The 20599-nt window shown below is 42.6% G+C and overlaps 1 protein-coding gene across 7 annotated transcripts in view; it reads right to left on the minus strand.

The window, feature by feature from the left end:
• The window catches only part of ZKSCAN5 (zinc finger with KRAB and SCAN domains 5), a 30309-nt gene that overhangs the window by 9345 nt on the left and 365 nt on the right, over window positions 1–20599 (minus strand). For 2 of the 7 annotated variants that reach the window (XM_030300361.1, XM_030300353.1), the window contains exons 1-6: window positions 19972–20451; window positions 18743–19262; window positions 13983–14121; window positions 9524–9606; window positions 9109–9244; window positions 2163–2777 (exon numbers count right to left, since the gene is read on the minus strand). In XM_030300361.1, coding sequence (XP_030156221.1) covers window positions 2163–2777; window positions 9109–9244; window positions 9524–9606; window positions 13983–14121; window positions 18743–19156 — 1387 coding nt within the window. In that variant the 5' untranslated portion in view covers window positions 19157–19262; window positions 19972–20451. Of the gene's footprint in view, window positions 1–2162; window positions 2778–9108; window positions 9245–9523; window positions 9607–13982; window positions 14122–18452; window positions 18561–18742; window positions 19263–19971; window positions 20452–20599 lie in introns of those variants that run through there. The other 5 variants (XM_030300354.1, XM_030300355.1, XM_030300360.1 and 2 more) reach the window with 5 other exon arrangements.

The following is a 20599-nucleotide window of genomic DNA, read 5'->3' on the forward strand; positions in this document are numbered from 1 at the left end:
ACTCAACTTTAAAGACATTGTGAACTTCATAAACTTCTACTGCATGATGGAAAAGGTGGTGGTGACTGTTAATGTGAATGACAGGTAGCTGGGCTTGGGGACATCAGAAGCAGAATTCTTTCATTCATTCATTCACTCATTTATTATTATTACTTTTTTTTTTTTTTTTTTTTTTAGGTAGGTTTCACACCCAGCGCAGAGCCCAATGCAGGGCTTGGACTCACGACCCTGAGATCAAGACCTGAGCTGAGATCAAGAGTCAGACACCTAACTGACTGAGCCACCCAGGCACCCCAAAGGCAGAATTTAAAAATAAATACTTATAAGACAGTTTTAAGAGTCATGTGACAAATATTAAGAGGAGCCTTTAAGTTCACAGCATAGGTGACAGTGATCTCATATAAGTTTAATGTCACTTGAATAGTTAACAAAAAAAAAAAATAAATAGGAAAAATTGCTCAACCTTACTGATAACCAAATTAATGAAAATGAAAACAGCAAAGACTTCTCTTTTGCTTACTCAATTTGTGTTTTTGTTAAAAAAAAAAAACTTCTTTTTCTGATAACGCTGGGAGAAATTTAGTAAAACTGACACTCTCATAGGGGTCACTATTTGAAAAAGCAATTTGGCAATATTTATCAAGACCCATAAAAATGTTTTTGGCCTTTCATCCACTAATTCCACTTCTGGGCATCTACTATAAGGAAATAATCTTAAATATTTAAAAAAAGGCACAGGTACAGTTATCAGGACAAAAGAGAAAAAATTAAAAGTTCAACTGAGGAACAATTAAGTGTTGATGTGCCCACAGAGTGGCAGCTTGTCAGAAATAACAAACAGGTGGGGCACCTGGGTGGTTCAGTTGGTTAAGCGTCCAACTCTTGATTTTAGTTTGGGTCATAATCTCACAGTTCCTGGAATTGAGCCCTACATCAGGCTCTGCGCTGACAGCACGCAGCCTGCTTAGGATTCTCTCTCTCCCTCTCTCTCTGTCCCTACCGTGCTGGTACATGCACGCACATGCACGTGTGTTCTCTCTCTCTCTCTCTCTCAAAATAAATTAAAAAAAAAAAGAAATAACAAACGAGGGCTGAGCCACACGGAACAATGTGTGTCTAATATTTAACTGTACTCTACAAGTACACCTACATAAAAATAAGCTTATGAGGGGTGCCTAGGTAGCTCAGTCGGTTAAGTGTCCAACTTTGGCTCAGGTAATGATTTCGCAATTCGTGAGTTCAAGCCCCGTGTCGGGCTCTGTGCTGACAGCTCAGAGCCTGGGGCCTGCTTCAGATTCTGTGTCTCCCTCTCTCTCTGCCCCTCCCCACTTGTGCTCTCTCTCTCAAAAATAAATAAAAACATTAAAAAAATTAAAATGATAAGCTTATGAAAAAATAGAAGGAAACATGCTAGAGAATACCAGTTATATTAGTTAGGATGGTGGGATTATGAGTGATTTTTTTTTCCTCCTGCTTTTTTTCCTCCAAACTTCCTATTCTAGGATTACTTTATTGTTTTAAAATAAGTAAAATAGTCTAAATTGGGAAAAAGGGAAAGAGGGAAGGAAGCATGCAAGAGAGCCAAAACCCTCATTTACTACAACAGAAAGGAAAAAGATAACATTTAAAATTGGTGAGTCAGGGGCGCCTGAGTGGCCCAGTCGGTTAAGCGCCCAACTTCGGCTCAGGTCATGATCGCGCAGTTTGTGAGTTCAAGCCCCACATCAGGCTCTGTGCTGACAGCTCAGAGCCTAGAGCCTGCTTCGGATTCTGTGTCTCCCTTCTCTCTGTCCCTCCCATGCTCATGCTCTGTGTCTCTCTCTCTCAATAGTAAATAAATGTTTTTAAAAAATTAAAAAAAAAATAAAATTGGTGAGTCAGGCAATAGCCGTATTTTTGCAAATACAGAATTAAGAAACAGGCAAGAGAGCTGAAAGCAGGTACTTCTGGGAAGAGGGAAGTTGTGGGGACGGTGGAGAGGACATAGAATTTTGCGTACTAATTGGACAATGAGTTACAACATAAATCGTAACAAAATGGACGATGATCTCTGCCCCTTAGCTACTGTCCCCAGTACACAACCCATCTGTCCTGCTGCTCTAAGCTAAGAAAACCATTTTTGCCTGCATTTATTCTCCAAACACCAAGTGCTGATTACATACATCTTTGGGATTTCTCTCTGAAGTGGCGCTTCAGGTGCTCAATCAGATGGGAGTGCCGGCCAAAGTTTTTCCCACACTCGGTACATCCGTAGGGTCTCTCCCCACTGTGCACACTGTGATGCTGGACAAGGTGCGAGCTCACGCGGAAGGCTTTTCCGCACACCTGACACTTGTACGGTTTCTCGCCAGTGTGGACACGCTGATGCTGTGTCAGGTGCACACGCTGATTGTAGCTTTTCCCACATTCACCACACTTAAACGGTTTTTCTCCAGTGTGGATTCGCCGATGTTGAATGAAGTTTGAGGCTTGAAGGAAAAATTTACCACAATCGTTACATTTGTGACCTCTCTCGCCACTTGTGCTTGTATTTTGCTTACGGTTAGCATCTGTGATGGCACCAAGATCTCTTTTCTGGGAAGAGTTCTGCCTTGATTTCCCCACAGTGGGGTTTACCTGCCACCTTTCTACCATGCCGTGAAGGTCACTAACTTCTCCAAACCCTTGACTCTGGGGAACATTTCTTTCGGTGCTTGCCGACGTCATCCAGTGGGCTTCAGCATCATCAGAAATCTGCTTTACCGTGAGTTCCACGTTGTCATTCCTAGACTCATAATCTGAAATGATAGAAGGAAAATGGAAAAATTAGCTATTTTCCATACTGGAAGAAAGAAAATGAGAGATACAGGTAATTACGAAAGCAACACATGCTAGCAATGCATGACTTGGTAAAGGCAGCCTTATGCCACAGAGATGGGATGAAGATTCCTCAAGAAGAAACAGGCGGGGGACGAAGAGTTGCATCAAACAGATGACTGGGAGACCAGTCATTCTATTTAATGAAGGTGATATCCTCTTGGTGTGGTATTTACAGTACCTGTTTGTGCATATCTGTGCAGTATTAAATATTCCTAATAAGGGGTGCCTGGGTGGCTCAGTCAGTTAATATCCGATTCTTGAATTCGGCTCAGGTCATGATCCCAGGGTTGTGAGATTGAGCCCTGTGTCAGGTTCCATGCTGAGAGCACAAAGCCTGCTTAGGATTCTCTTTCTCCCTCTCTGCTCCTCCCCCTCTCACACTCTCTCTCTTAAAATAAATAAATAAACTTAGAAATAAATAAATAAATATTCCTTTAACAACATTTTTTTTAGGGGCGCCTGGGTGGCTCAGTTGGTTGAGTGTCCAACTTCGGCTCAGGTCATGATCTCGCAGTTCGTGAGTTCGAGCCCCACATCAGGCTCTGTCCTGACAGCTCAGAGCCTGGAGCTTGCTTCAGATTCTGTGTCTCCCTCTCTCTATGCTCCTCCCCTGCTCACACCCTGCCTCTCTCTCTCAAGAATGAATAAATAAATAAATAAATACATACATACATACATACATAAATACATAAATAAAAATTTTTTATGTTTATTTTTGAGAGAGAGCCCGTGAGTGGGAGAGGGGCAGAAAGAGAGATGGAGACACAGAATCAGAAGGAGGCTCCAGGCTCTGAGCTGTCAGTACAGAGCCCGACGCAGGGCTCAAACTCACAAGCCATGAGATCATAACCTAAGCCAAAGTCGGACGCTTAACCGACTGAGCCACCCAGCGCCCCAATAAATAAATATTCCTAATAAAATGTGATTATTGGGTTATGCAGCAAACCCAAAATTCACCTTCCTCTTCCTGTTTCTTCATAGCCTGGAGAAGAAAGATATTTCCAGCTTTTTTAATCCCCAAAGAATCTCAGTTTGGTATGAATTAGTATAAAGGAAAAAAGATATTCTTTCTATACCCAGAGAAGAATCTACTACTGTCAAAAGCTAGCTTAACATCCAATAGTCATTAGTGAGTACAGATGCTGAACACATGGCAGTCATGTCCCTGGGCAACTGGATGAGCAACCCACACTTCACTTGAAGCACCGACATTTAATATGCTTTGCACAGACAAATCTTCCATCATTAAAAAACAGGGAATATTATTCTTTATATGCTAGAGAGAGAGAGAGAGAGAGATCATAGCCTATTAAGAGCTTTCTAATAAGATTTTTTTTTTAAATTTTTTTTTTTTCAACGTTTATTTATTTTGGGGACAGAGAGAGACAGAGCATGAACGGGGGAGGGGCAGAGAGAGAGGGAGACACAGAATCGGAAACAGGCTCCAGGCTCCGAGCCGTCAGCCCGGAGCCTGACGCGGGGCTCGAACTCCCGGACCGCGAGATCGTGACCTGGCTGAAGTCGGACGCTTAACCGACTGCGCCACCCAGGCGCCCCTAAGATTTTTTTTTATAAACAGAAAAGTTGTGTTCAAATATTACAGAATGATGGTAATAAGAGCTAATATTTGCTGAATGCATACTGTGGACCAGGCACTGTGCCTTTAAGTGCTTTTCAATGTTATGGCACTTAATCCTTACAATGACCTTTTGAGGTAGATACTATCACTATCCTTTTTTGACACAGTGAGAAGTTATAATTCTTATACCATAAAGAAAATTTTGATTTTAATTTCTTATAACTCCTTTTACTTAATTCTCTTCCTAAAAAAAAACATTAATAGTAGAAACAAACATATAATCAAAACAAATTCTATCACAAAACCAGACCTTCGACACGTTTTTTTCCTGCCCACTTAAATAGGCAGGTAATCTCCATCATCCCAGTAATACTTTTTCTTTTATTCACATCTGCTTAGGCTAACTGTATTATTAGAATTCTCTCCCTTCCAACAAGTCAAAAAAGCTCATGGCTTTCTTTTTCCAGTGGCAAATTTGAAAAATCAGACTAGCCCAACACACCTCTTTGGTACTATTAACTGCCCTTTTCCAGAGAAGGCGATTATACGGGTTGGTACATAAATGGGTTTAGGTTTGCTTTTTTCCTCTTTCCCCATTTCTTCTCCACATACATGATAAGCTTTCTGTTGATTCTCCTGATTTATTTCTGTATTTGACAGAGAACTGTGCTCCTCGCTCAGTGCTATGCCCAGCTGGTAAGTAATGCAATGGTGGGGGGTGGGGTGTAGACAAAAACACCCAATCAGGCAGATTTGGTGCTTTACAGATTCTTCAACCTTACCAGTGCCCTGTCTGGCATTCTACATTCCTAAGGATGGCTCCTTTCCCTGATCATTTTTCTCTTCAGCTACATCAAAATCTCTCTCCACCGTGGCCCCCAAGATATATCACTGTTACTTAAAAAGTAGTGTGTATGGTATGCTATCATTTTTGCAAAAACTCACATATACACAGACTATGTTTAGAGATACAATCCAGAAACTGGCAACAGTCATTGCCTCTTTGAGGGAAACCAAAAGATTGAGGATCGGAGTAGGTGACTCACTTTTCACCTTATACCCATTCATACTATTGCAGAATGTTTTAGTACGTGCATGTACACCCTTTTCCAAACCAAAGTTCTCCACTGCACACGAACCTCTACTTCACCACTTCCTCCATCACCTGCTCATTCTCAACAGGTGACTGTCTCCTATTTCAGAGTCAAAGCTATCCACTCCAGTGCTCCTTGAACATCCTACAGCCGCAATCAAAAACTTGCTGGCAGCCTTCCTCTGTCATCCTCCCATTGCCTCTTGGTAGAAGAGGTGTCTCTCTCTCCCTGGCCGAGGCCAAGCCTTCCTTCTGGATCTTGGACCTCCTCATGCCATCCTGTTTTCCAGGGACTGCCCTCATCAATGATCTGTTCTTCCTTGTCTCAATGTTTCAAACTCACTCCTTCCTAGTTCTTTTCCAGTTGCATTTAAGTATGCTTAAAACTTTTCCATTGAGGGGCACCTAGGTGGCTCAGTCAGCTGAACGTCCAACTTTGGCTCAGGTCGTGATCTCATGGTTTGTGAGTTTGAGCCTCCTGCTGGGCTCACTGCTGTCAGTGCAAAGCCCCCTTCAGATCCTGTGTCCCCCCCTCTCTCTCTGCCCCTCCCCCACTTGTACACTCTCTCTCAAAAATAAACATTAAAGGGGCACCTGGGTGGCTCAGTTAAGCGTCCGACTTTGGCTCAGGTCATGATCTCACGGTTCGTGGGTTCAAGCCCCATATCGGGCTCTGTACTGATCACTTGGGAGCCTGGAGCCTGCTTCGGATTCTGTCTCCCTCTCTCTCTGCCCTTCCCCCACTTGTACTCTGTGTGTCTCTCTCTCTCAAAAATAAATAAACATTAAAAAATAAACATTAAAAAAATCTGCCATTGACAAAGAAAACATACAAAACTAATGTATCCATCTAAGCGTGTACTCTTGCACTGATCAGCCCTCGTTCCCATTTCCTTCACAATGTTTTTGGAAGTTTATTTATGATAGCTTTCTCAAATTCCTTTGCAACCTACAAAGAAACTGTCTTTTGTTCCCCAATGTCCTGACACTCCTCAAAATGGCTGTTTCCAAGATACATCTATTTTTTTAAATCTCATTTCTGGATCTGATGGATACTTTTAAAACCTTGACCTTCTCTGGGTGCCTAGGTGGCTCAGTCAGTTAAGCAACCGACTTCAGCTCAGGTCATGATCTCACAGTCTATGAGTTCAAGCCCCACATTGGGCTCCGTGCTGACAGCTCAGAGCCTGGAGCCTGCTTCACATTTTTTGTCTCCCTTTCTCTCTCTCTGCCCCTCCTCTGCTCATGCTCTGTCTCTCAAAAATAATAAACGTTAAAAAATTAAGCAAAAAAAACCTTGACCTTCTCAAGGGTATCAGGAACACACTGGTGTGAAAATAATCTAATGCGGCCTTCCCAGAGATGTTATTAAGGGGGCAGAAGTCATCAAACATGTTCTTAATGTAGAAGAAGATACTAGAGTTATAAATATGTTGTAATGAACAAATAGATTTTTTAAAAAATCAGAAAGTACAAATTTAAAATTGCTTGGAGAATGGTATAAAAAAGAACTATATAGGGGCGCCTGGGTGTCTCAGTTGGTTGGGCGTCCAACTTCAGCTCAGGTCACGATCTCACGGCTCGTGAATTCAAGCCCCGCGTCAGGCTCTGTACTGACAGCTCAGAGCCTACAGCCTGCTTCAGATTCTGTGTCTCCCTCTCTCTTTACCTCTCCCCCACTCACGCTCTGTCTCTCTCTTGCCTTCAAAAATAAACATACATTGAAAATATTTAAAAAAAAAAATAACTGTACCAAGTTCTGAAATCCTAAAACCCATTAAATCCCTGCAAAGTAACTGAAAAAGATAAAATGATACTACCAGACTGAAATTAGACAAGTGAGGCATTTAATTTAAAGAGACTGAAAAAGTATTTGCATTACATATAACATATGTGCCGCATAAATAATTCCTTGAGATGAAAACCCCCAAGATGTGAACAGATAAAGCCACAGAGGGCCAGTACAAATAAGTCAAAATACAAATATATATCACTAGTATTAGAAGAAATGTAAAATTTAAAAGAGCATTAGAAGAAATGTAAAATTTAAAAGAGCAGAAGTCAATTTTGCTTATGTTTTAAAAAGTTTTTATTTTTGAGAGAGAGAGAGAACATGCGTGTGAGCAGGGGAGGCGCGGGGGAGGATTGTGGGGGGAGACAGAAGGTCTGAAGCAGGCTCTGTGTGGACAGCAGAGAGCCTGATGTGGGGCTCGAACCCACAAACCATGAGATCATGACCGGAGCTGAAAGGAGACGCCTAACTGAGCCACCCGGGCACCCCAGTTTTACTTTTTAAATAAAAACCTGTAAGTGAACTAAAACCCTTATGACAACATAAACTGGTATAATGCTTTTCAAAAGAAACTTGGCATTATATGCAGCACCCGGCTGGCTCAGAGGATGGTGTGACTCTTGATCTCAGGGTCATGGGCGTGAGCCCCACGCTGGATGTAAAGATTACTTAAATAAATAATAAACTTTAAAAAAAAAAAAGGAAATTTGGCATTATATATGTCTTTCATCTAAAGTCTACTAGAGTGCTTGATATATAGTGGTTCTTCTAAAAGAATTCATTCGAAAGCAGAAAAGCTGTTAGTTTCAAAATGCTTGCCACAGTGCTGAGACTTTTATAATTGCTCTAGGCAGCATAAAAGAGGATCAGTTTCCAGGATCGTCATTTAGGAACAGGTTCAAAATCTCATTTGGGACACAAATTCACGAAGGGATGGGACATGTAAAATGTAGATGCCAAGGTGAACATCATGAAATGGGCACCAGTGATCTGAGAATGGAAATGGAGTGAACAACTAGCCACCTGTGCCTTGGAGAAAAGTCACTGTAATACCTACAGAAGAGCCTTGAACAACACACGTTTGAACCGTGCAGGTCTACTTATACATGGATTTCTCTTGATAAAAACAGACCCTGAATGTATTTCTTCTTCCTTATGATTTTAATAACATTTTCTTTTCTCTGGCTCACTTTCACATAAGTAAACATGGTATATGATACATAAACTATGCAGTAAGGCTTCAGGTCAGCAACAGGCTCTTGAGTAGTTAAGTTTTGGGGGAGTCAGAAGTTATATTCAGACTTTCAACTGCATGGGGGGTGGACCTAACCCCATGTTGTTCAAGGGTCAAATATACTCTAATAAATGGCCATTCAGCAAAGTCTGAGATGTTTTTGCAAGTGAGAAGTATTCAGTTAGAATTATTCAATTTGTCAAGGAATAGAGTACAATGACTACTACAAATTTGTTAAAACGCAAAACCTGTTAGCATTGAGCTCTTTTATTTTAAAGCACTAAAAAGAGAACATTTGCTGGATTCTAAATACTATCCCCTAAGTATCATCAGACTTCAATCATACCCTAATTAAGATGGAAATAATCAGAATAAGCTGAATAAGAAAAAACAAAAAACCAGGAACACTGATTTACTCTTTCACAGAAAAAAATAAATAAATAAACAAAGTCATAGTAATTAAAACATACATGCTTTTATACGATGTGCCAGAAATACTCTTTGTAACAAAATGAAGATGTCCTAATCCATGCAGATGAAATAATTCTTACCCATGGAAGGAATACTCCCATAATTCTCCTTCCTGTCATCCCTATAGAGTGACTTCTGAGACTGGTCCAAATGTCCCCATTCCTCCAGGATGAAGGATACAGCCACATCAGCCACATCTTCAATTTTCACCAACTTCTGAAACATGAGATCTCCACTAAATTCCCATTCCCTATGTGCAAATTTGGCGTGAGGGGAAGAAGTGGGAGCATGAAGGGAAAAAACAGAGGAGGGACTGTGCTTCAAAGAGGAGAGGGGCACATGGGGTGGAACAGGAAGAGACATTCAAGTAGGAACCCAAGATGGGCCCAGTCTGTAGTGAGAGACAGAACTCCTGATAAAGAGTCAGGATTAGGGCAGCTCCTCGTCCAAGAACAGACACGGGTCCTCACTGCGGGCACTGGGACGCCGGCTCACCTGGGACCCAGCTGAGAGAAGTGAGGCTGTCAGCTCCTGGCTGTCCTTCAGGGGAAGGGGAGGAACTTGGAGAGCAGGTAGGGCTGAGGGGGGAGAAAAAGAGGTGTCAGAATATCTTTACCCAGTTCCAATTGCCAGCATGTTCCACTTTTGCTCAAGAATCCACAATGGGGCCCTGCTGCAGCAAGGCCAAATGTTTCTACTTGGCTCTCAAGACCCTCTACATTGTGGCTCCTCCCACACCTAACGACACTGACCCTTCCCCCAAAAAAACTAGACTCCCTGCTCTGGTCAGGCTAATCCCTGCTGGTGACCTCAGACTGTGCCGTTCACCTATAAGGGATTCAATCTGCTCTGCCAAGATCAAATCTGGTCATCTCAAAGAATAACCTGTCCCACATCTTTGTGAAGCTGAAACACTAGTGAGAGCCCAGGGCTTCTCAAATTTTAATGTGCAAACAAAATCACCTGGAGGTCTTGGTACAGGGCAGATTGGCTCAAAAGTTCTGGAATGGCCCCCATATTCTACGCTTTTAACAAAGCCAGGTGATGCTGGCGCTGCTTCCTGGGCCACGCTTTCATCAGCAAGGCCTTAGCCCACATTCTCTTCCTTCAAGAAGTTACCATGGTCGATTGATAGCCATTTAGTGTGCACTAAGTCATGTGTTATAAGAATAGGCAGAAAACAATTCTTGCCTTCCAAAAACTTCACTGTCTAGCAGGGAATGCAGACACATAAACCTTACTTACTTCCTCCTCAGGGTAAAAGTGTTATACTTGAAATTCACCCAAGTTCCTATAGAAGCACAGAGGCAGGGCACCTACGGAGTGGAGAGTGGGAGGTGGGAGCATCAGGAAAGCCTTTCCACAGAAGTGACTCTGGGAAGTAGCGGGGGCAGGGGGGGGGGGATGGTTAGGGTGTTGAGGGTGCTTTCCAGGCAGAGTGAACTGCATGTGCAATGCCTGGAGGATTTGATCTCTAGATGGTGGTGACCTTCTGACCCCCTGCTGTCACCTCTGCTTGTTCTTTGTCCAAGATTCATGGTGCATACGATCTCATTGTCTATGTATGCCCTGATTTGGACAGACTCACCTAGTATAAACCTTCAGCCTGACAGTTTGGACATTGCTATGGTTTCCCTGATCCCAAAGATGTATGTGCTTATGTAGCTTGCTTCCGTCCAAGAACTAGGAAGTAATAGGCAATGACACAAAAAGGACATAATGGTTAAGAGATGAAAGCCAGAAACCAAGATGGCATCTGAAACCAGAAGTGTGGCTAAAGAGTCAAAGTAAGACTTGAAGAAAGGGATGAATGTAGTCTATACTCAAACAGCAATTTTGATTTTAAGTATTACAATTGGAATAATTATAATAATTACATTCCAAACAAATACACCGATTTTATGAAGTTTCTATGAAAGCTTCTGTTTCTTTAGCTTTTAAGCAAATGACTTTGCCCCTCTCAAGCTCAACTTAGTCCCAGGGCCTGGAAACCAGCCCTTGGTGCTCTCAAAGGCATAAGGAATCCAGTGTGTAAAAATCAAAAACCAAAACAAACACAAAACAAACACAGCAATTTTGTCAGAAGGCAGACACTGGCCAAAAAAAAAAAAAAAAAAAAAGACACTGGGTCTGGCTAACAGGGCAGAGGAGAGAAGCAGCTCCTAGAACAGAAGGTATGATGAGACGCTGCCAGTAGAAGGAAGAGAACAGTATTTTCGGAGGACAGGAGTCTGCACCTGGGAGGGACTCGTGGAAAGGCAAGGGCAGCCCAGCTCAGAAAGGTACAAGTATAAATTTGGAGCTGACTGCTGGGGTTAGAACCCCAGCTCTGCCACTTAACAGCTTTGTGACCTTGAAAGAATTACCTCACCTTTCTAGGCTTCAGCTGCTTCATTTCTAACATGAGTATAACAGTCGTAGCTATTCCACTGGGTTAGTGCGAGCATTAACCCTTGATATGCCAACTAGGTGTATTAGACACAATTTGGGATTGGGGGTTTCTTTTTTGAACAGTTTTAACTATTTTTAAAGACTAGAATTACATGACTTATTCCTTTAGAGGTCTACTAAAGAACAAAATGAAAATTTATCTTAGTATTATTAAAAAAGAGAATAAACCTGGGGCGCCTGGGTGGCTCAGTTGGTTAAGCGTCAGACTTCAACTCAAGTCATGATCTTGCAGTTCATGGGTTCGAGCCCCACGTAGGACTCTGTGCTGACAGCTCAGAGCCTGGAGCCTGCTTCAGATTCTGCCTCTCCCTCTCTCTCTGCCCTTCCTCTGTTCATGTTCTGTGTCTTTCTCTCCCAAAAATAAATACACATTAAAAAAAACAGAATAAACTTCATTCTGTCTTGTAATTTCTATATGGATCCATTGGACTCTTCTACACATTTAGGGTAGATTTTGAGATCTGAGTGATCTTATTTTCCTTATATCATAAAACATTTTTCTAATTCATCATCCTATGAATTACCACATGTTTACTAAATATTACTCATTAATTATTCCCAATGATAGCAAAAAAACTAAAATAATGAGAAAATAGAGGAGAATAAAAGAAATACTTAGGATGATGTAATAGTGAAATAAATCATCATTCTTCACTATTCTCCAAGTATTAAATTCACTGCCCAGGGCTTTGCATCATCATCAAGAAGGTATAAGACTTTGACGCCTGTTTTTAGCTCTCACTGAGGATGACTGAAAATTCAGAATTTTTCATTTTCCACCCATATCAGCAAAGAGAAGAAAATGTGCAGCAGATAACATTGCACTTTTAATAGATGAAGTAAGAAGACAATATGAAGAACAGAGAAGTACATGCTACACAATAATGACGAAACTGAACCCAGAGGGGAAATCTTCGAAGGAGTCTACAAATACTATCAGAGGTAACTTTTCTCAAACATAAGAATTAACAATAAACACTAGATTTTGAAAAGGAAATATGACATTCTCACCAAGCGAATTATTCAACAGGAAGGACTTCATCAGGCCAAGATTTTGCAACAAGACCCTGGACCATCCCACTTTGCTAAAGCGACAGTATTCATTTTGCTAAAGGGATAGTATTGTGTGACAGTGGTCTTTCATTTTTTTATGTTTCTATTACCAAAATGTACTTGATATAAAAAGGTTCAGTTCTCATTAAAAGTTCCTTAAAATTATTTTTTATTAGCCTTTGATTCTTCTGTAAACGATCTGTAAAATGACATATATACGTATGTACGTAAGCGTGTGTATACAGGTGTGTGTGTGTATGTATATATAATATAAAGGATCCATTGGCCCCAGATGGTAAACGGTGAAGACTACTTTTTCTGGTAAACAGAAGGTTTAATGAGTTCCCAAAGGTAAAGCAGTTGGAACACTTGCGGACACGTAGTAAACACTAACGTAAGTGATTCCTGCTGCTGCTGTTTCTATCATCACTCCCACAGTGAAAGAAAAGCTGGAAAAGGTCAGGGCCCTGGAGCATGTAAAGTGAAAGGCCTGACCACTAGAGGGAGCCGAGAAAAAAGCCAGGGGCCAAACCTGGAAATACAGGTTCATGACACTTTTCTCCACAATTCTGAAATCCCAAAGCTCCAAATACCAAAAGCCTTCCTTTCAGTAAGGCAGACACTGAACTAATTTGACAGAAAAACCTGACCAGAACTGATGTGAAGCTATTTAAAGTCTTGATTTAATCCCCTTACTGTAAATACATACACATTTCACTAGCGAAATACTAATGTGCGTGACTGTGGAGTCCCACCTCAAATCCCGCTGGTACTGTAATGTACGGTATATAAGTCATATTCCCTTACTAAATCGGAAAATTTCTGAATCCTAAAATATATCTCATAGCAAGGGTTTGGTTAGGGTTATAGACCTGTGGACACATACCATAAATAAGATACTTGGCAGTTCACTTTTCTTTCTTCACATGTTTAATACAAGTTGATAAAATTGAGAGGGGGGGAGGGAAGGAGAGAAAGAGAAGGAGAGAACAAACGCTCTACAGGTCACGGTAAGCAACTGCTTGAAGTAAGACTTCAAGGTGGGTGAATGCGCAGCCAGAAATGAATGGATGCAATTAGAAACTGGAGAGCCGTTCTTACATAAGCAGTGAGATAACAAAACGTGTGCAGAGTTGGAAAACTGCTGTAAAACAAGTATGACACTTTTGTAAAAGACTTCTGTAGATCTTCTGACAGTGCCTGTACTTCGAACTGTCGTCATCTGCATTACGGCTTTCAAACAGAACCGCATGCTAGCCGTCCTGCAAGCTCACTCTCTCTGCATGCCAGGGACTCAGTTCTGGGTCCCCAGCCCTTCCCAACCTCACAGTGCTGCCAGATGCAGAAAGGCCACCCGCCCAAAGTCTCGCTCATACAGATACCGCTTACCCATAAGACCAGGATGCCCGCTCTCTAGCCCCATCTGTTCCACTGAATCGTAGGTCCTCACCATTTTCCTCCAGAAGATGAGGCTTCTGAGGCTCCTGTTCAGATGGGGGGTCCACAGACAGGAGCTGGTGGCTGGGGGACTCCTGAACAACTCCAGGTGGTACCATCTTCTGAGGAAGCACTTCAGGACACACCACGATCTGACAAGCACAATCACACCAATCAGCACACTGTAGAGAAGGCTAAGAAAGAATCCAGTAAATTCACACTATTCTTCCATTCACTCCTTTGCCAAATATACAATGTGCATTTACAACGAGCCAGACACTGATGGCTTAAGCCATGACAGTGGCTTAACAAACACAGTTTCTTTCCAGTCAAAGATGACTTCCATTAAACATATCAACGCACAAATAAATGCATGATTGCAGACTGTTACATGTTAGAAAGGAGAAGAAAGTAGTGCCCTAATACATAACAGATGAGAACCTACTTTAGAGAAGGTGGACAAGGAAGGCTTGTCCGACAAAGTGTCACTGAAGTAAACAGCTCCAGGGCAAAAGAAGCCTGCCGGGGGGAAAAGTAAGAAGTGCTCTGGGCAAAGAGAACAACATAAGCAAAGACTCTCAAGTAGAAGATAGGTGTGTGATGTGGTCAAGGAACCGTAAGAAGGCCAGGGTAGGTCAAGTTTACTGAAGAGGGGAGAGAAGTGAGAAGTCAAGTTGTCAAGGTCAATATAGAGCTCAAGAAGCCACACTCAGTTCCGTAGCAGACCAGGTTCAAGACAGACCAACACTAAGACAAGAGCTGGTTCCTGTCCAGCATGCTAAGTAAGTACTCCTTGTTTCTGTTCTGGGCTCTTGCTCGACCCTAGGGGACACGCAGTTACTCTGCCACAACCCGTCTCCACAATCCATCTTTTCTGGAAGTTACTAACTCAGCAGCATCCTAGCAGGTAATAAGATCCTGCATTGAGACAGAATTGCCACCCCCCTCTCCCCCTCCCTTAGGTTTCAAAGCACTTTAAATTTTAACCCTCTTGGCACTGGCGAAATGTAGTACGGGAGTTACATTAAGAGGCGGCTGCAAAACAGTTGTGGCAAAGATCACTCTGCGTGGAAGTGTGTGTGTCCTTGTGGAGCCGCTCAGAATAAGAGTTAAGATGATGCCAAGCATGTCGCAGGGCACGTCAGCACCAAAGAAGCAAAGCAGCCCTTCAGGTCCCCTGAGACTGGGACACAGAAACCAAGGAGAAGGGTAAAGTTTAAAGCTTGGGAAAAGGGCCTGCCAGAGACAGTAACTGCCTGGAGATAAAGTTGAGGAACAATGTTGGGGACACAGACAGCAGACAAAGAGAAAGGCAAACAAAGCAAGCCATGGAAGTCCTTAAGAAAATCCCCTCTATGGGCCTCAAATCCCTGATACCAATAAGAATTTTTTTTTTCTCTGTGTCCTTCCAAAGATAGGCTGTATATCACAATTAGAGGTAAATGCATATATCTGCTGCAAATCTTCTACTTAAAAAATACTTCTTGTTTTTAAGCGTACTTTTGAGTATTTATTACTATAAAAAAGCAGGGCAAAGTTTCTTTATTAATATCCCAAATTAGGCTTAAAAAAGAAGCAACTAGATGTCACCATGAACTTTTACTTTCTGTCCTGACAGAACAGAAAGATTCAGACATTCCCATCTGGAGGACATTCGGTACAGCCAAGGGTCTGGCTGAGAGTCAGGAGCAAGTCCCTCTGCTGCCCACTTCCCTCATGGAGTGCGCTGAACCACTTGAAGAGCTTGAGAATGTCCTGGAATGTTAACGTACCCCTTACCCAGAGATAAAGAGTAATGAGATTGAGACCTTACACCGAAGCACCGTGGCTCTAAAGAATGATGGAAATTTAATTAGCTTCAAACTCTTGGGACCTCATGATTTTGTTTCTTTGTTCTAACAACAATAACAACAACAACAACAACAACAACAACATTAAAGCTTAAGAGAGTGTGACCCTAGCAACAAGAAGGTAGAGGGTCAAGTTAAATGAGTAAGAAAAGACAAGAAGAGGTAACAACATAAAGGTATTGATTCTCCCTAGGGGCACCTGGGTGGCTCCTTCAGTTAAGTGTCCGACTTCCACTCAGGTCATGGTCTCACCATTCGCGGGTTTGGGTCTCACGGTTCGTGGGTTCGAGCCCCACGTCGGGCTCTGTGCTAACAGTGCAGAGCCTGGAGCTTGCTTCAGATTCTGTGTCTCCCTCTCTCTCTCTGTGCCCCTTCCCACTTATGCTCCCTCTCTCTCACTTTCAAAATAAATAAATATTAAAAAAATATTTTAGGGGTGCCTGGGTGGCTCAGTCGGTTAAACGTCCAACTTCAGCTCAGGTCATGATCTCATGGTTCGTGGGTTCGAGCCCCGCACTGGACTCTGTGCTGACAGCTAGGAGCCTGGAGCCTGCTTCGGATTCTGTGTCTCCCTCTCTCTCTACCCCTCCCCTGCTCACACTCTGTCTCTCAAAAATAAATAAATGTAAAACAAAAATGTAAGAAAAAAATTTAAATAAAGATATTGATTTTCCCTAAATTAACATAGGATTTACTGCAACCCCAACAACAACAACAAAAAAACCCAACAGGATTTTTGGAGTGGTGAAAACTACATTAGTAATTCTAAAGTTTATAAGGAAAAAAAAAATATTGAAAATATTTGGAAGGAGGAAGAGTAGCCCTACCACATATCAAAACCCTTTACAGAGCTCAAGTAATTAAAATACTGATAGGTGAACAGATAATAAGATCAACAAAACAATTAAAAGAACATAAGTAAATTCAGGGGCGCCTGGGTGGCTCAGTCGGTTAAGCATCCAACTCTTGATTTTGGCTCAGGTTGTGATCTCATGGTTCATGGGTTCAAGCCCTGCATAGGGCTTTGCATTGACAGCATGGAGCCTGCTTGGGATTCTCTGCATTCTTCTCTCTCTGCCTCTCCCCTGTTCACACGTGCCCACACACGCTCGTGCTCTCTCTCTCTCAAAAATAAATGAACATTAAAAGAAAAAAGGGCCGTGAGTAGACCCAAATGCATGCAGAAATCTGGTATGTAATAAAGACAGCATTTTAATTAGAGTGAGGAAAAAAGGGATTTCTCTACAAGTTGCTGGGGCAACTGGACAGACATCTGGGAGAAAAAAGTTGTAACCATACCAAACACCATGCACCAAAAAAAATTTTTTTTAACTTGAGAAGAGGCTATTAGAAAATTTTCTTATGATGTTTTAGTGGAGAAGGCCTTTCTAAGTATGGCACAAAACTCAGAAACCATAAATTAAAAGATATAAACAGACCACATAAAAATAAAAAAACCATGCAAAAGTCTCCATAAGCAAAGATAAACAAGGTGGAGAAATAAACTTGCACCTCAGATGACAGACACAGTGCTTACTTTTCAAATAGGCAAATAATGTAAACAGATAAATCACAAAAAAGGGGACACACACAGGGCGCCTGGCTGGCTCAGTCGGGGAACATGTGACTCTTGAACTGGGCATTGTAAGTTCATATTCAAACCCCACATTTGTTGTAGAGCTTAATTTTCAAGAAGGAAAAACAAGGGTACACATGTAACCCTTTAAAATATATACTGTGGTTGGGGCTCCTGGGCGGCTCAGTCAGTTAAGTGACCGACGTTGGCTCAGGTCACGATCTCATGGCTCTTGAGTTCAAGCCCCACATCAGGCCCTGTGCTGACAGCTCAGAGCTTGGAACCTGCTTCGGATTCTTTGCCCCTCTCTCTCTCTCTGCCCCTCCCCTGCTTGGGCTCTCTCTCTCTCTGAAAAATGAATAAACTTTAAAAAATTAAGAAACATATATATGTGTATATACATATACATATTCTGTGGTCAAACTCACTCATAATATGAGAAATGCATATTAAAATTTAACAGAAGTAGAATGTTGCATCTTTCAGACTGGTGATGACAAAAAGTTGGGCAACATCATGTGATCAGGCTGTGAGCAAAAAATTTCTCTCACACCCTGCAGCTGGGACTAAAAACTGGTATAACCTCTCTGAAGGGCAACTTCTCAACAGCTGTCAAAATTACAAATGCACATAGTCTCTGAGCCAACAATCTGACTTCTAAGCATTTATTATTCTACACTTAAGGATGAACATAAAGGACAGTCATTGTAGCAAAATTTACGTTCAGAAACAATCTAAAGGAATGACTTAAATGGCCTTCACCAGGAGTTTGATTATGGTACATCCATCCACACGATGGAATATAAGCAGTCTCCGGGAGTGAGGCAGGTCTGTTTGCACCAACATGGAACAAACCAAGATATAAACAAATAGCAAGAGGCAGAAGTACACAGTGATTTAAACCACATCTGTGGCTTTTTAAAGCATATTATCCACACGTCCACTTATACATACAGAAGAAAGTAGATCTCTGGAAGGATATACAGGTATCAGGTGACAGTGGTTGCCTCTGAAGAGAACTAGGCAGCCAGAGAAGGAGAGGCGGGAGGAAACTTACTTTTCATAACAAACTTATGCACCTTTTGAATTTTGTATCATGTCAATCAAAAGATAAATACAGTAATTTTAAAAATAAGTTAAATCGCAGACTGTCTTCTCCAGGTTAACACACTGGATACTGCTTCTCTTTGCTGGAGTGGCAGGAAATCTCCACAGTGTACCTAATCCCAGGAGAACAAAAGAATATGAATGAAGCACCAGAGCGCTAAGAATCTCACCCCTGCTCAGCAGCAACTTAACTCTCTTCCTCTCCTTCCTCATTGCTCTAATGTCTCCTCTTCCACTCACCTGTTGTCTGCGTTCCTCTAGCTCTCTCTGTATATTTTCTACCACAGCCACGGCCTCTTCTCCACTTTCCGGGTGATGGTCTCTCACCCAGGTCTGGAACTCTTCCGGTAGGATGGTCAGGAACTGCTCCAGCACCAGAAGCTCCAGGATCTGCTCCTTGGTGTGCAGCTCGGGCCTCAGCCACTCGCAGCACAGCACCCGGAGCTGGCTCAGGGCCTCCCGGGGGCCTGATGCCTCATGGTACTGGAAGTGCCTGAAGCGCTGGTAAAAAGTCTCAAACACTGGAGGGTTGTACTGTTGCATCCAGGTACAGTCTTCTTCTTCCACCTTCACTATTAGAAGGTCTTCTTGCTCCTGTGAAGTCTCAGCAGGAGGGTCTAAGTCTATAACTTCCCCAGACTCTGTCATTATCATTCCAACTCAGAGGGATGTCTCTCCAGGTTAGCTGTGTCACACAGATCAAATCTGGTTTCTGCTCTTTAAAATCTTCTGAAGGGCAGTTTCATTAGCGTGCAACCTACTGATACATTAGAAAGCATTATTAGCAAAGAGATGACAAAGAGGTCATCTCTACTAAAGATGACCACTCAACAGAGTAATTTACTTTAAAATATAGACAAGATATGGGGCGCCTGGGTGGCTCAGTCGGTTAAGCGTCCGACTTCGGCTCAGGTCATGATCTCACGGTCCATGAGTTCAAGTCCCGCATCGGGCTCTGTGCTGACAGCTCAGAGCCTGAAGCCTGTTTCAGATTCTGTGTCTCCCTCTCTCTCTGCCCCTCCCCTGTTCATGCTCTCTGTCTCAAAAATAAATAAACGTTAAAAAAAAATGTTAAATAAAATAAAATATAGACAAGATAGCTGTCATTCCACCCATAAAATAACTACTAATACAGAACATTTCCAAAGTTTAAAAAATTTAAATAAGAGGGGCCCCCGGGGGGCTCAGCGGTTAGGTGTCAACTCTTGATTCCAGTTCAGGTCATGATCTCACAGTTGTGAGATGGAGCCTGACGACCGGCTCCGAGCTGAGTGGAGCCTGCTTGGGATTCTCTCACTCCCTCTCTCTCTGGCCCTCCTCTGCTCATGCACTCGCTCTCTCTCAAAATAAACAAGTAAACATTTTTTAAAAACGTAAAGAGCAACAAAACTCTGACATCAGGTCTAACCAAATACAATTTTAATGGTGAAGAGCATTAAATTTCATATAAATAACAGGACAAGACTTACTACTAAGTAGTCCAGACGCAGTCTTTCCTTTTGACTACAAGCCAAACTTACAACACGGGTCAAAAATATTACAATGGTCAAAACTGGTCCTGTCCTTCATGCCACAAGAGCATGACGGACCAACAGGAGACTTCATTGGTTCCGAAGAGAAGCTGAGTTACAAGTACAGATTGGGACCTGTATTCCTCTGAATCGCCCCTGACCCCAAAGACACGGAAAACGGGCCGGTCAAGGTTAGACAACAGGATACCCGTCTGGATACAAAACCCATTCTCTTCCCTCAAGGCACCAGTCCCAGGGAGCTCTCCTGGAAGACCAAGCTCTCGCAGCAGGTTGGGAAGATAGGGTTCTTCCTACAAACGGAGAGAAAACCGAAGCCTACACTTCGCAACACTTCCTCGCCGGAAGTAAGCAAGTCCAAGCGTTCCCTGTCCAACGGAGTCGAGCCATCAATCCCACCGCCGAGAGCACTTCCGAGTCCTCTCTAGGAATCCCGGAGGTCCTCGCCTCGCAGCAGGCGGGAGCTGCCCGCCCCAGGCCCCGCCCCGGAGCGGCTGTGGGCCAATCGGCGGGGAGTTGGGGCACCTCCCCGGACGGGGCCGTTCCCCGCCCACCCAACCGCAGGTTC

This window comes from Lynx canadensis, chromosome E3 (assembly GCF_007474595.2).
Source record: "Lynx canadensis isolate LIC74 chromosome E3, mLynCan4.pri.v2, whole genome shotgun sequence".
Taxonomy (NCBI): Eukaryota; Metazoa; Chordata; class Mammalia; order Carnivora; family Felidae; genus Lynx; species Lynx canadensis.